The following is a 14,454-nucleotide window of genomic DNA, read 5'->3' as shown; positions in this document are numbered from 1 at the left end:
CTATAAATGTGTGTGCGCTGGTCTCAAAGAACAAAAGCCTTACAGAACAAGTCTATGTTTCAGAGCCAGTGTGTGCGTGGATGTGTTTGTGTGTTAAAAATGCTTGCAACCAGCAAATTTTCCCTTTACCACTTAGACATCTCAGCTTGAGTCGTTTTACACAAAACATTTTCACATGTGTCTGGAACAAGATATCTGCAGATTACTTTGACAACAAAGTAAAACCGACTCAATCATATTATTTGCAAACAGAATGGATCTGCATACATTGTAATGATATTTACGATACAATGATTTTCCTCTCTGTAAGGAAAACTGTTAACTATATATTAACATCAGCATATGAGCAGGGCATGCCCGTACCATTCACAAGCCCAAAACATAAGAGCTCAACCTCAAGTCTCTATGACATATCGCAGCTTTGAAGTCCATGAGTTTCTTCGCCTGTTTTATCATGTGCCAGATGAAAATTGTAGATCTGATTTCTCGGAAGAACAACGTATCAGATCACACACTTTGAGGTATTATCTGTGTCTGTCGAGTTAAGCGTTGAAAAACTTTGGCAAACACCCCCTGCATTTCCTTCAGAAAACATTTTTTTAGTCCCGTTTCCAAAGATTGGGTTTACATGCATGACATTGAACACAGAGTATCGTTGTGCGGTGTGGTTTGGCGCAGGGCATGTGATCGCATGAGCTGTTGGGTGATTAGAGCTTCAGGGAGCCGAAGCAGATGATGAGGACGCTTGTTGATGTTTGTATCAGGGCCACCCACATGATCTCTCAAGACCAAGAAGGCAAACGAAAGTAAACATATGTTAGGCTGACTGCCGCGTTTCTGTAAATAAGACGCCTGTTCTTTTTCTTCCCAATCCTAAAAATAGTCCTTTGACCTGAAGGAAAGACAGAGAGTAAAAGATAACCAATAAGCTCATATGATTAACAAGTGGAGACTTGGTGAAGTCTTCTGAATTTCAAATTATTCAACCGACACAAAACTTTAACATGATGAAGTTTCAGAACAGCCGCCAGCATCACTTCAGTACTATAGTGGAAAGTAATTGGACTTAGTTGTATTGTGAAAATGTTCGCACACTGTCAACTCATGTCAGCTGTACTGTAAATGTGAATAAAGCTAATAGTTCACCCCTTTATCAGAGATTTTTCTTCTTTCTATGCGAGACAGAGCTGTCGCAGTTCCCAGAGGTTACTGATTCTGACCCACATTATTACAATAATTACACCAGCTCTTTAGTTTCCTGTGGGTCCCTGTGGACTGAGACAACTTTGCTTAGAATAACATACTAGTATACTACTCTTTCTGCAGTATGTATTCCGTTCACAGCAGCGTGCACATAATGTACAGAATTCCCAGATGACCTACTCTATTTGCTCAAATGTGGCCTATAGACGGAAACCCTGCTTTCATATTGAACCACATAATGAAACACACGTATCTTGACTTTCATGTCCAGTGAAACAAGTGACCAAAACATGCCCATTTACACCACCACTTTAAAAACACCACTGTACCAAATACATAAACACCCTTTTATGCCTTGAAGACTGCTTTCTTAGATGTACAAAGCAGGAAGAAGCAATAAAGGTTTGCAAGTAAATATATAAATAAATGCTCACATGAAAAAATGAGCCTGATCTATTATTTACAAACTAAGCCACAAAATGCGATATGCAATTTCAACAGAGGCAGTGAGGCGGAACATGCTTTAGGAGGGTTGTCTGACTGGAATGATACACTACGCATACATACAGCACTACTTCCGGCCTACTTTTAGTTAACGTAGTTTTGCTTACACTATGTATTTCACCTGTAAATTCACTTTGGATAAAATATAAAAATAAATTGTGAAACAGAACGTCAATCTTAACCGTTTTTGTTTGAACAAGATAATTTGTTGGCAGCAGGTGAAAGTACAATCATACAAAAAAGCCACATCAAGCGCTTTAGATCACAGCGGCGCCGCCATTTTGGACCAGTCATGACCGCCCTATAAACTCAGAAGTAAACTGATGTCTTCGGTTTTTCTGGATAAGAGGACATCACGTGTACGTTTCTTAATCGATTACATAATCTTGTTTACTATTATTAACTAATAAAGTCCGCAGAACACGAATGAGAGAAATCGAAATGTACAGGAAGGGCTGTGAGTGAAAGTGCATCATGGATATTCTCTAAAAACGTAAAAGTTAAATAAGAAATAAAAAAATGAACGAAGAGAAAGATTGTAAATATCTAAAAGCAAAACTTATTTTTTTGTTTTCAAAATTATTTAAAAATTTTAACTATTTCACACATATAAAAATCGGTTTAGTAATCTGTTATTTAAACACATTTTACCAATTTTATTGAATCGTGTTGATCTGGTTTTAATTACTGTTTCATTTAGCTTTATTATTAAGCAGTAAACACTCATTCTGAACATAGCGTCAATGAAGGACTATTAGCGCCCCCTGAAGGCGGATCCGTTTATTATTGAACTAAGATTATTATGTAAAATCAAGTGCAAATGCAAATCTATTACAGCAATATATAAAGTAGAAGGAAACAATAACAACAACAGCCAGGGAGAGACAATAAAGGCGGATTCCGTCAAGCTGTGTTTACAGTAGAAGATGACGTATATAGTCAGAGTGCATTGAGTTCCTTACTCTGATGTATCAGTGCGAATGGGCAGAAAGGGACACCGAAAATAACAGATCTATTCATCATTAGAGAAAAAATATGTAAACAAATGCACTGAAAACTTGTGTATGACTCACACAACCACAGCAGCTCTACTGCATTTTCCATTTCTGTGTCGTTCTTTTGCTATGACTGATGTCTGTCTACTAAGTGGCTAATTTGCTGTTTTGTCCTGCATCGGTTTGTTTTCCCATCTGCATGGCCTCTGTATGTAAAGAGAATTTTGCTTCATGTGCTAATTGAAGCTGGCATGTTTTAGTGACAGCATCTGGAGTTCACTGGAGGTCAACAAATCACAACTCTGCAAGCTTGAAATGTATCACAGAATTTCTTTCACAGTGAGTCGCTCAACACCCACTTTGCTAGTTGTTCATGCTAAATGTATGTTTAGTGTTTTAAGTCATAATTTTGGCTTTATTTTCAAGTCCAGGTAGTTGTTTGGATCTTGAATTTCCTAGGGCTAAATATTACAGGGCCCCACTAAACCAACAGTGCTGTAATATATACACTGATTGATGATAAACAGCCTCTTCACCCGAGCTGCTGAGCAACCGTGCAAACAAATAATGGCTTACTCTACAAGAATAAATCATTTATTTCTCATAAAGGCGCATATCTGTAGGCTAACAATGAAAGTACATTTCTGTAGCATTTATAGTGCCGAGAAGTAATCTTCTGATGAAAGCAAAAGGTGCTGGAGCTTGCATTAATGTTTCGCTGAAAGTTGGCTACAGGCAATACACAATATAGCAACAAGTCAACAAAGATATTCTGTAGCAGAAGCTTTACATTCTCATGAATGCACGGGATTCATTTCGCATTGTCTAATGAATCACAAAACAAAGAGGCAGTTTGTCCCACAGAGCATCTTTAATTACGAGCATCTGGGGAGCGTTTGTGAGTAAAGCAGCATATTCTCACAGAAACAATTAACCTCAAACGGAGTAATAATTTCTCTGGAAAGCGAGAATTAAGTTAAATCTGTGGCTAAGAGACAGTATCCCAGAGCAATCTTTTCTAATTGGTCCCCATTATCAAATTTTCATCAGTCTCCAAAATCTGCAGCTATTTTTGACAGTGAGAATCGTCTCATTATGAGCATTAGGGGGGTCTGATGTTTCATGCAGTGCTGTTGTTTATGTTTGCCGTATTTTTATGAAAATGATGTTTACAGGCAAACAAACAGGACAGCACCACTTGAAAAGAGATATCTGTTTAGTTGCAATTAATTACACATTAAAGTAAGTCAGCCATCTTAAAATGGCATTACAGAGAATTTCATTTAATGCCAATAATGCTCAAAATGAAACAGTCTACTATCATAAACTAATTTCAGTTCATTCAGAATCTCTGTTTAAAATTCAGATTATTTTTGGGGGGATTGGTTTGTATTGTCAGAGCACACACAGGCTCCACACACCATGCTTGGACACTTGGACACCAAACTATAGTTTTCGCCAAAATAACATATAACATTATATAACATATATATATATTATATATTTTCTCAATTGTTTCTATTAATCTTTCTGCCCTATACAGTTCGTTATGATGATTAAAAAAGTTATATTACGTAGCACATTTTTGTTTTTGTATCAACAACAGCTATGGCGTTCTGGTTAAATATAGTTACCATGGTAAATGTTTTATCATGCAGTCTCTGCTGTCCCACATGACAAAAAAGTTTTCAGTCTCAATCTCCCCCTCGCGGTTCACGAGTTCAGTGATGATGGAAAATGGCGGCTAGATGAGTCTCTGCACTCCTACAGGGAAAACAAATACTCTGGGAAAAACTCTGGATATACTGCAGGATTAAACACAACAACAATTTGCCGCCTGTCGGATAACTTCCATCAATGAGAATGTCACGCTGGGTGCCCACGAAGAAGGAAAAATACGGTGTTGGTGAGTAAAGAAGTAAACTTGCCTGAACTATAAACGCGAGCGCTTTCAGTCCTAATACAAGTTATGGGACAAACTGTGGATAAGAGTTCTTTTTCGCATTCCCGTCCCGATTTACTTCGCTGTTTAGGATTATTTCGGGAGCTGTTGATCGGACTTTTTGGTGTTTGTTACAGATTTGTTTGTTACAGATTTGTGTTTGTATGTGTTCAGTGACAGAGACGCGCCTTGTTTCCAGTGTTTCCTGCGCGGCGGGCCTGAATGGATGATGGCACGGATACTTTGTTACTTTTGTTACTGACGCGCGGATACTTTTACTACAAAACTTTCCGCGCTACTTTGTAACAAGTTTTCGAGCTTGACCAGTTCCAGCTACGCGCGACGGTATCAGCGGGTTCTTTCGCTTCTTTTTATTTATATAAACAAATCAGTTTTGTTATGCTACTATAGGGTTTTATTTGTTACGGTCAGTGACGTCGGAACAAATATAAAGTGCATAACAACAGCAATCTTAGTAAACTATGGCATAACGTATAAATCTCTTAAACTCTCTTAACCCACCCATCCCGGTTTTAAAATATACAAGTAATGGATGACCAGTATAATATAATAATCATCATGTGGCATGTTTTGTGTTGACTGTAATTTCTTTATACAATTCATAAGCCTCAGACACAGGTATGATCTCTACCGATGATAGAATAATATTTCTGGCAACATTTTGCCGTTTGGGGATTACATAATCAATAGTCACTGTACTTTAAACAACTTGGTAGTGAATAATTCAAATGTTATATATATATACACGAGTTTCAATCATTCTATAATAAGTGTTGTATGTATAGTATTAATGTAATGAGTATTTGTTTCTATGTTCCATTCTATATATTAGGATTTTATCCACCCCCCGTTGTGTTTTCTATGTAGTGGCAATTGAATATAATTTTTTCATTCATATGCATTATAATATCCAGCCAGTGTTTACATACATGTTCATCAAACACATCAGCGTGGCTAAGCTAAGGAAGGTTGACGTATTTCTCTGCAGATTTTTCTTCCTTCTCACATGTAGTCAAGATTCCTGACATGCTATTCATGCAGGTCCCCTCAGATTCCTGGCTGGAGTTCTGGAGCTCACATCGCAATATTAGTCATGTCATTGCTTTGGTTGCTTTTGGTGAGATGTTTTCTTTAACAGCTGTGATAGTGTTTAGCAGGAGCTCATTTAAAAAGTCCTTGAGAGAGAGATCAGTGAGAGTTCAGAAAGAGTCTTATACTGTCCTCAAATGCAGAAGAACTTTATGGGTTGTATTTAATGTAGAATCAGTAAAATCTTTCGTTGGCTGCGGGCCCATCGTCTAACTCATAACTCAAGTTTTATCTGCTCTCCTAGACAGAGGCAGACCCGAAATATCTTCTGCCGATTCTTGAGCGTACCTCTGAGTGTTCTGAAATGATGAATCATGTCGGATAGGAACTTCTACTCGGTGTACAGCAGGAGGAGAGAAAGAATGTGGTTAACATATCGTGTTTGTGTCTGAATAGATGCTCACCGAGTCTGTTTATGTATCTCTCAGTACTTGTTTTGTGGTTTCCACTCGAAGCTCAAAGGCGAATGAGGTTTCTGCACTGTGTCTTTTTACCCCGTGTTGTTGAATTATGCTCTGTGATGTTTAAATAGATTTGCTTCAGGTATAATATACATACCGAGTCTGAAGTGAAACTCTTCATATGGGAGGTAAATGTGTAATGTTATGGGGAATAGGATCTACATTTTATAATATCTTGCATACATGATTCTTCAGATCTATTAAACAGTTTGTTTTACAGATTTGTAATGGGTTAATTTTCATGTATCTGGTCTGAATTCACACGCTCACCTATGACTCTATCTATGAGTTATGGGCCTTTCACACGGTAAGCCACGCGGCAGTCGTGTTTGTCCTGATCATTTTCAATTGGAAACATGCGGTAAGCGGCAAAATTAATTGGCGGAGAGGAGGCGTTGCAAGTGGTGCTTGTGCACCCAATATCCTGCCGCTTCCACTGGCATGGCTCTTTGCGGCAGGCGCCGCTGAAGATAAACATATTTGATCATCTTGTGAGTGGCAGCCGTGTCGGATTCAACCAAGCAATGAACAGATTATTACCAGCCCAACATAGAACATTTTACTCATCTTCTAGACGAACGTTGAAAACATGAAGGAAAAGATACTTATTGACTACCCAGAGCTGTACGATACGTCAAAAACTCATACGGAGATATAAATAAGAAATGACGATATTCGCCTTTCTCTTCTCTGTTAAGAAGTTTCTTATGTACCCATTTTGTCCTCCTCTTTCTGATTTTGTTCATGAGCAGACAAATAAGAAGGTTTTGCAATTCTTTTGAAAGCCTGTGCCTGGGATGCATTGTTTAGGTAAGCCTACTTGGGTTACCTAATACAAAATTGTATTTCCCACAAGTTCTTTACATCAGCATGTGATGGCGCTCCACAGGGAAATCGATATAAGCAGCAATTCAGACACCGCTAATGTTCTTATTCTATTGCTGTTCTTCAAATCTTTTCAGGTTTTTTATGATATTAAAATATATTTATAATAATGATGATGTGTGACAAGTGTTGCTTTTTCAAATGCAAGTTATAAACGATTCAATCTCATAGTGATTTTAGATCTAGCTGTACTACTGATCGAAGAGCCGTAGTTCACAGAAGAGATGTGCATAACACACATAAGAGATGTGCATAACACACAGAATCGCCTTAGACGGGTATAATTAGTGTGAATTGCGATATATTGTCATAGTCCTGCCTTGTAGTGCATATCAGGTCGAAACCCTCAATAAAGCTTTTCAAAGGCTGAATTAATATCATTTTTTTTATCTGGGCACAGCATGAGTCTTTGTAGATTGGGCTTTATTGAGGGTTTTCTTTTGAAGCAGAAAAAACCTCAACCAATCTAAAGTTTAGCTCAGAGACGCGATTACAACATCTCTGTCACAACACTCGTAAACTTGTGGGACATACAAGAATTGTGAAGTTAGTTAAGTTTCTTAGTTTGTTTAATTTTAAACAAGTTATATTACAGGGTTAGTAGGTTGATTTATATGATGAGGTTTTTGTGTATCGACGGGAAGGTAAACAGTCACTACAGAGGTTTCATGAGCGAACCGGTGGTTTGAATTAGATCTGGGGAAAGCTGTCAGGTCTGAACTTAGAAGGAAACTCGGTCCTGTGTTTGTTTGTCCGCTGTGAAGTGGAGGTTGTAACCTGCAGGCAAAAGGCAGAGTTGAACTTCCTGTATCCTGTGAGCACTCCACACACATATTTGGAATATTTGTTTTCTTTCTTTCTTTCTTTCTTTCTTTCTTTCTTTCTCTTTCTTTTTTCTTTCTTTCTGTCTGTCTGTCTTTCTTTCTTTCTTTCTTTCTGCATGTATAAGCAAGGAGGGAACATCATGTTCATGTCCTTCTTATCCCTTTTGAACAGAATCTGAAGTACTGTGCTTTAAATAAAGCACCATTAACATGCTGTAATACATGGAGGGATTATTTGAGACTTTGGAGAGAAACATGAAAGACTTATTTTTCGTGGTGTCATTGTTTATTCTGTCCACTGAGACTTTACAAAGCAACAGCGAAAAGGTTTCTCTTTCTGTGTATGAATGATTTATATTATCATGGCACCTGGAGGTGAATCAATCCAACTCTGTAAAACAAGAAGCGAAGAATTACAGTTGCAAACTTTCTAAAAAATTGTGATAAGTTACGCAAACATGTGGCTTGTGCTTTGCGTCAGATGCTTGGGTGCTAGGATGTTGTGAATGGTTCCCAGGCCAGTGTGTAGATCTGTCCTTTAAAGGTTGTTATTCTGTTGTTAGGGTGTGCTGGGTGGTTGCTAGGCACTTCAGATCGGTTGCTATGGCATTGCTATTCACTTCTGGGTTCTAGGGGTTGCCATGGAGCAATGCTATGGAGCTACAAAGAAAGGTCTTGATGGTTTTTAGTTTGGAAGCCATGATCTTCTGTGTCTGCCTTTCTCTATGTCAAGACTGTGAACATGGAGTCTGTATTTGGTCAGGTCTCTGTTTTACATCTCGGATACTGTAGAGATAATCTTAACACAGTCTCTCTCTCTCTCTTTCATTAAAATGGTATTAAAATAAAGTGCTAGGTTTTTCTGCACACAACCTAGACATGTTTACTTTGAAGTGGTTTATTCTTGTGGTTACTGCAGGGGCAGGCTGGTTTGCTCTACACAATACATTGGCTCTCCAGATAAGGAACTGCCGCTTCCTTTGGCTTCTGTAGTGAGAACTGCAGCTGGCCTAAAGACAGTCGCTCTGTTTCAACACACGCGCACACACACACTCACACACACACACACACACACACACACACACTCAGTATCTCCTGTGTGTTCTGATTAGGATCAACCACAGGCTGCTCTGAGTTTAGACCATAAACTGTGTCAGATATGTTTGGGTGGCTGTGGAATTTTCATTTTGGTCACAAATGTGATGCTTTGAGCAGAATTTTTTACTTAGTTACTATATTTTGTTACTTTTTTATAGGAGTGCCTGTATTGAATGTTGACTTCTATGCTGTCATGCATACTAAAATATTGTGCCTTTTGTATGTTGTTTAAATTTTTATTATAGGTGACTATTTTAAATGGTACACAAGTTAATTTAGGGATGCAGAAATCAAACAATCTTTTTGTAAAATGAGAATGAATTTGAAGGTCATCTGTGTCCATTTTAGCGGCATCTAGCAGTGAGGTAGCGAATTGCAACCAACGGCTCACTCCACCCCTCACCCCTTTTAAAGAACTACGGAGGCTGACACTGAACAAAACGCTTCTTTAAGACACTCGTTCTGTAGAGCATATTGTCCCTGAAGGGCAGTTGTAAAAACAACATGATGAATTCCATGGAAGGGGATCTGAGATGTATGTAGGTAGAAATAGCTAATTCTGAGATAATAAAAACACTTTGTTATGTACACTCTTTATACACATCTAAAGACAAATTTATGTATATTATGTTGCTTTGGTTGAATTGCAGCATGAGAAAATAGATATTTAAGGCGATAAAGCAGTACATTCATTGTTTAGTAAAATGCTGTTAATCTCAACATTTTCATTTTATTAACATACATTGAGTTTTGAAAGCTGTTGACATGAAATGTTGGGTTGGGTCATTTTCTTGATTCATTTAAAGAGAACATAACTATAGATTTTAAAGGTCCTGGTTTGGTTTATGGAGTGTCCAACAATACATTTATGTACATATTTCCTAATTACAGACAGTTTTTCTCACCTCAAATTATTATTTCCAAAATTCACCTGTCTAATCCCCTCCTTTCCGCCAGCATAGTCTGATTTAATTGGTCAGATGTTCTAGTCTGCTGTACTAGTCTGCTCACGAGCTACAGTGTTTGGGGGAGAAGAGTGAAGTTTTGGCCTAGCAAAATGTTTGCTGGGACTATATGTAGTGACATAAATCAGCGGCGGTTAGCAAATCGGACTAGGGACGACTAGTTTGCGTGATTCGGAGTCGGCTCCCTTTTTTCCTGGCCAATAACTTTGTTATTCATTCACCTTTATATTTACAACATGGCAGACTGCTTACTTTCGAACACGGCAGTATTACACACTGCATGAAATGATCATTCAAGATCTCATGTTATGTACTCTCTGAAACTATCAGCTGGGGTTGTTAATATTGAATCTAACCAGTGCTTCTATAAGTAGGCCTATGTATCTTCAGCATTATTGTACCTTGGCAAACTATTTTTGGTAGGAAGCTTTGTTGTATGTCGACTCTTGATCCACTTTAAACCGTCTCTTGTGGCTTTGCAAACTACATTTTAAAAGTAGCATCTCCAACAGCTTTGTGTTGTGCAGGAAAGATCTTATGTCAAACATCCTTAAAGGAAATTACCGTGAGCATTTAACAATACAAACACACTTACACAGCACTCTTGAGAGTGACAAATCCATCTACAGATGTGCATTTATGATGTGCATTCCACTCATTCCTTTATTTCATATTTAAGTTATTTTCAAAGATATGGAGTAGTGAGGTTTCTGCTCATCAGTTTCAGTCTCTTCCTCTTCTCATTTCCTCTCTGCTTGCTCTTCTGAAGGTCGGCTTTGTCTATTCATTGAATTCTGTGAGTCTATCTCATGTCAGAAGCCACTGAATACACCTGCCCTGCCAGCAACAGATTTCAAAAGAACCCTACGTGAATGTTCCCAAATCCTCGTCCTGGTCTGATAAATTCCCGTCCATAACAGGTAGAGCGTTATCAACTCTAAATGTGAGTTTCTGGATGGTGTTGCAAATTTAATCCTTTATTTTTGTCTCTTTAAAGTAACGCCGCTCACGCTGCCGGTGGTGGATTAGTTTCCCAGGGAGACGTTTCAGTAATTCTTAATAGATTTCCAACATGAATGTTGAATAATCTGGGAATTAGGAAGTGGAATTATGGGATATTATGAGCTTTGGTCTGAGAATATGAGATAACTGGATTTCTGGAAATGCTCCGGGCTTAGGGTGCAGTAATATTGCTTTAATATAAAATCTCTTCCATTAAAATCCTTCTCAATACAGGTGTGTTGATCCAATAAAAGTGGGTAATGTAGTTTCTTCAAGTTGTTCAGTCACATTGGGGAGATATTAAGGCCACTCGGAACGTAACGCCACAAAGTTTGCAGAGCAAAGTGAACATGATAAAACACATTGTTGATTGTATTGACTTCATGTGGACTTCCTCTGATTTATTTGGGGCTTAATGTGGTTGAGATGTGGACTAGTTCTGCTGTCGTTACGGTTTCTTTGCTTTGCGGATATTGTTCCGTGTTCAGGCTTGTTTACAGCATGAGAATGAGAAGATAACATTATTCATAACTATACTAGCATCCACATTACGTTTATTCTGTATTTACATTCTGAAGTTTCTCATTTTAAAGGGATTCTCCAAACAAAAATGGAAATTCTGTCAGTCATCGTTTATTCGCTGTCAAGTGGTTCGAAACCGAAAGATATTTGGAAGAATGTTAACAACTGACATTTCTGGGAAATCATTGACTACTATCGTAGAAATAAAATACATGATTGTTTTGTTCTGTTGACACATGAAATGAGTTAAATGCGAGACTGTCAATCTTTGTCTTTGTTTCAGCGTTCTCTTTAGTTAAACATGTTGACAGGGATTGTTTGTGTATTGATTCCTTTGATTTGAAGGCTTCTGTCGTCCTGCAAGTGTATGATGTGCTGTCTCTTCTAGACAGATGGTTGATGGTGACTGTGAAATGAAAGGTCATTAACCTTCCGGAATAAAACCCACACCCACAAGTGTTCACACAGACCATCAGTGACAGATGGACACATATGAGAATCATCTCTGCCATGTTTCACACACGCTCCCATCAGATGAGGTGCTTCGGATGATCAGACGGAGACGTGTTAGACATCGGAGCATTAGATAAAAGAGTCTTTTGGCAGCCATTGTTTTAAAAACCTGCAAATGTTCACATTTACATTTAATCATTTGGCAGACGCTTTTATCCAAAGCGACTTACATTGCACTTATTACAGGGACAATCCCCCTGGAGCAACATGGAGTAAAGTGTCTTGCTCAAGGACACACTGGTGGTGGCTGCTGGGATCGAACCAGCAACCTTTTGATTTCCCAGTTCAGTGGTTTAACCCACTAGACCACCATCTCCAAACATTTCACATTTGTTCTTTTTCCGCTGGGTTGGTTTTTGAACAGAAACTGTGCCGTGTTGTGATGCTAAACTAGTTTGGAATCTGGGTGGTCGACCCTCTTAAACAGGGCGAGGTATTTGTGGGTTGCGACATGTATGCCAGTATGTTGACATGTGGTTTTCTTGAAAGTTGTTCACACAAACCAGTTCGCAATGACTGAAGCTTTTGATTTTTGATCTGTAAGCATTATGTCTGAACACCGGACTGACCGAGTCTGATATTTCTTTTAGTTTTTGCTCTGTTGTTTGTTTTGCATTCACGGTTGTCAAATCTACACAACGATTTATTATTTTTTTTCCTCAATCTGCAGAAAATCTTTCCCTTCGTCATAAACGCTTTGCATGGTTTTGTGTTGACTTGGTGTTCCATGGAGTAAAAAAAGCCATTCAGCCTTGGAAGGGTTGCACAAATGATGAGAATTAATGTTTTAGTAAATGATTCTTTCGGTACAGTAAAGACTCTGTTGGTCGATTTGAGTGCAGGATAAACTCCTCGTTTGGTTATTTTGAAGTGATGCCTTTCTCACAGAACACTGATGCTTTTCATCTGCTCCATTGGGGCACTTGATGATGTAAACGGACAGGCAGCATCTTCGAGCCCATCAGACAGCGTCACGCCTGTAAATGTCAATTATGACACGGCTTTTAAAATGCTGCGTGCTGGTGTCTTCAGGACTGACAGAGATTAATGACTCTTCGTTTGGCTTCAGAACTGCACTGTTCTCATGTACCTGTCTAAAAGAGAGAAAGCAAAGCATTCAGTGCTGTAATTGTGCTGTTATTGGGATTTTTTTAAACAGTTTCTGCTTTGTGTAGGTGACCTGTGAGATGGTCTGTCTGCTGTCAGCTGGCGTTAGAACAGATGCTCGTGTGTGTGTGTGTCTGAGAGAACTGGGTGATGCCAATCATTCATTATTTATTCACTTTCATGTATTCTGCCACATGTTGTTCACAATGGAAGTTGATGGCGTCAGTCTTGTTTTGTTTTGTCAAAATATCTGCTTTTGCGTTTCTGCTGGAGAAATCATTCAGGTTTGAAATGAAATTTTTGATGAAATACATTTTTGGGTACACTATCACTTAAAGGGATACTTAACCTAAAAATAAAAAGTCTGTTGAAAACAAAGAAAGATATTTGGAAGAATGTCACCCAACCCTACTGTGTGCACAATAGAATGAATTTGGAGACAGAATGGGACCGCATATGTTCCGTTTATAAGTAGGCCAATCAGTTTACAGCTAATTTCAGGCCATTCTAACCTGTTCTCCTTTAGGTGTGAAGAGGAATCGTGACTTGTTTTACAGGGATAGCATCTTGATTCAATGTGATACAAATCAGAATTGTGCTCACGGATGTTTGGGTTGGAAATGGTTAGTTTGCTTTCACGCTTTTGCTTTTTGCTTTTGGCCCTTCGGCTTATAAAGAGGCTCTTGAAAATGTCTAAAGGGGATTTGAAGAAGTGAGTGGACTTGAGTCCTGCTGCTTTTGTCCTGCTGTTGAGGGTCGGGTCACTCTGCCTGGAGCTGGTTTATGTGGGTTTTGTGTAGAACAAATTAAAATATGAATCACAAATGACTTAAAACTGTATTTCTTGAACCTAAATTTGTAATTGAATCTTTATCTGAATTTGTTTTTGCTGATGTAATCAAGCTTGTGCTGACAGGGAGAGAAATATTATCCCATCAATTTTACAGCTCACTTTTCATGATCCCGTGATACAGATTTCGATTGACTTAACAAGATGAAAAGTGAAGTGATATAACGTCTGTATGTTTTTATCATTCATATATGGATATATCAACATCCTATGATGAGATTTGCCTTCAGATCTCTGTGCAAGTGAACTGCGTTATTTTTGTGTCTACCTGCAGACAAATAACCTGCAAAATTGTTTGTCCTTCATGACATTTGTTGGCCTCCGAGAGAAAACTGATCGTTTGAGACGGGTTGCGCTAATGCGGGCTATAGAAACCCTCACATCAATGCTAATAATGCAACACGTTCCGACACGTTTGGTTACGCAGCGACTGGAAGCGTTTACATTAATGTGCTCGAGGCCAGAGGACTGTT

At 38.5% G+C, this 14,454-nt stretch overlaps 1 protein-coding gene across 2 annotated transcripts in view; it reads left to right on the top strand.

Moving 5' to 3' along the window:
- Positions 1-4,440: 4,440 nt before the first annotated feature.
- The window catches only part of dock1 (dedicator of cytokinesis 1), a 159,081-nt gene continuing 149,067 nt past the window's right edge, over positions 4,441-14,454 (top strand). For both annotated transcript variants that reach the window (XM_056770948.1, XM_056770947.1), the window contains exon 1: positions 4,441-4,608. In XM_056770948.1, the coding sequence (XP_056626926.1) occupies positions 4,560-4,608 (49 nt within the window). In that variant the 5' untranslated portion in view covers positions 4,441-4,559. The remainder of the gene's footprint in view (positions 4,609-14,454) is intronic.

This window comes from Triplophysa dalaica, chromosome 17 (assembly GCF_015846415.1).
Source record: "Triplophysa dalaica isolate WHDGS20190420 chromosome 17, ASM1584641v1, whole genome shotgun sequence".
Classification (NCBI taxonomy): Eukaryota; Metazoa; Chordata; class Actinopteri; order Cypriniformes; family Nemacheilidae; genus Triplophysa; species Triplophysa dalaica.
This window is presented reverse-complemented; position numbering and strand designations above follow the sequence as displayed.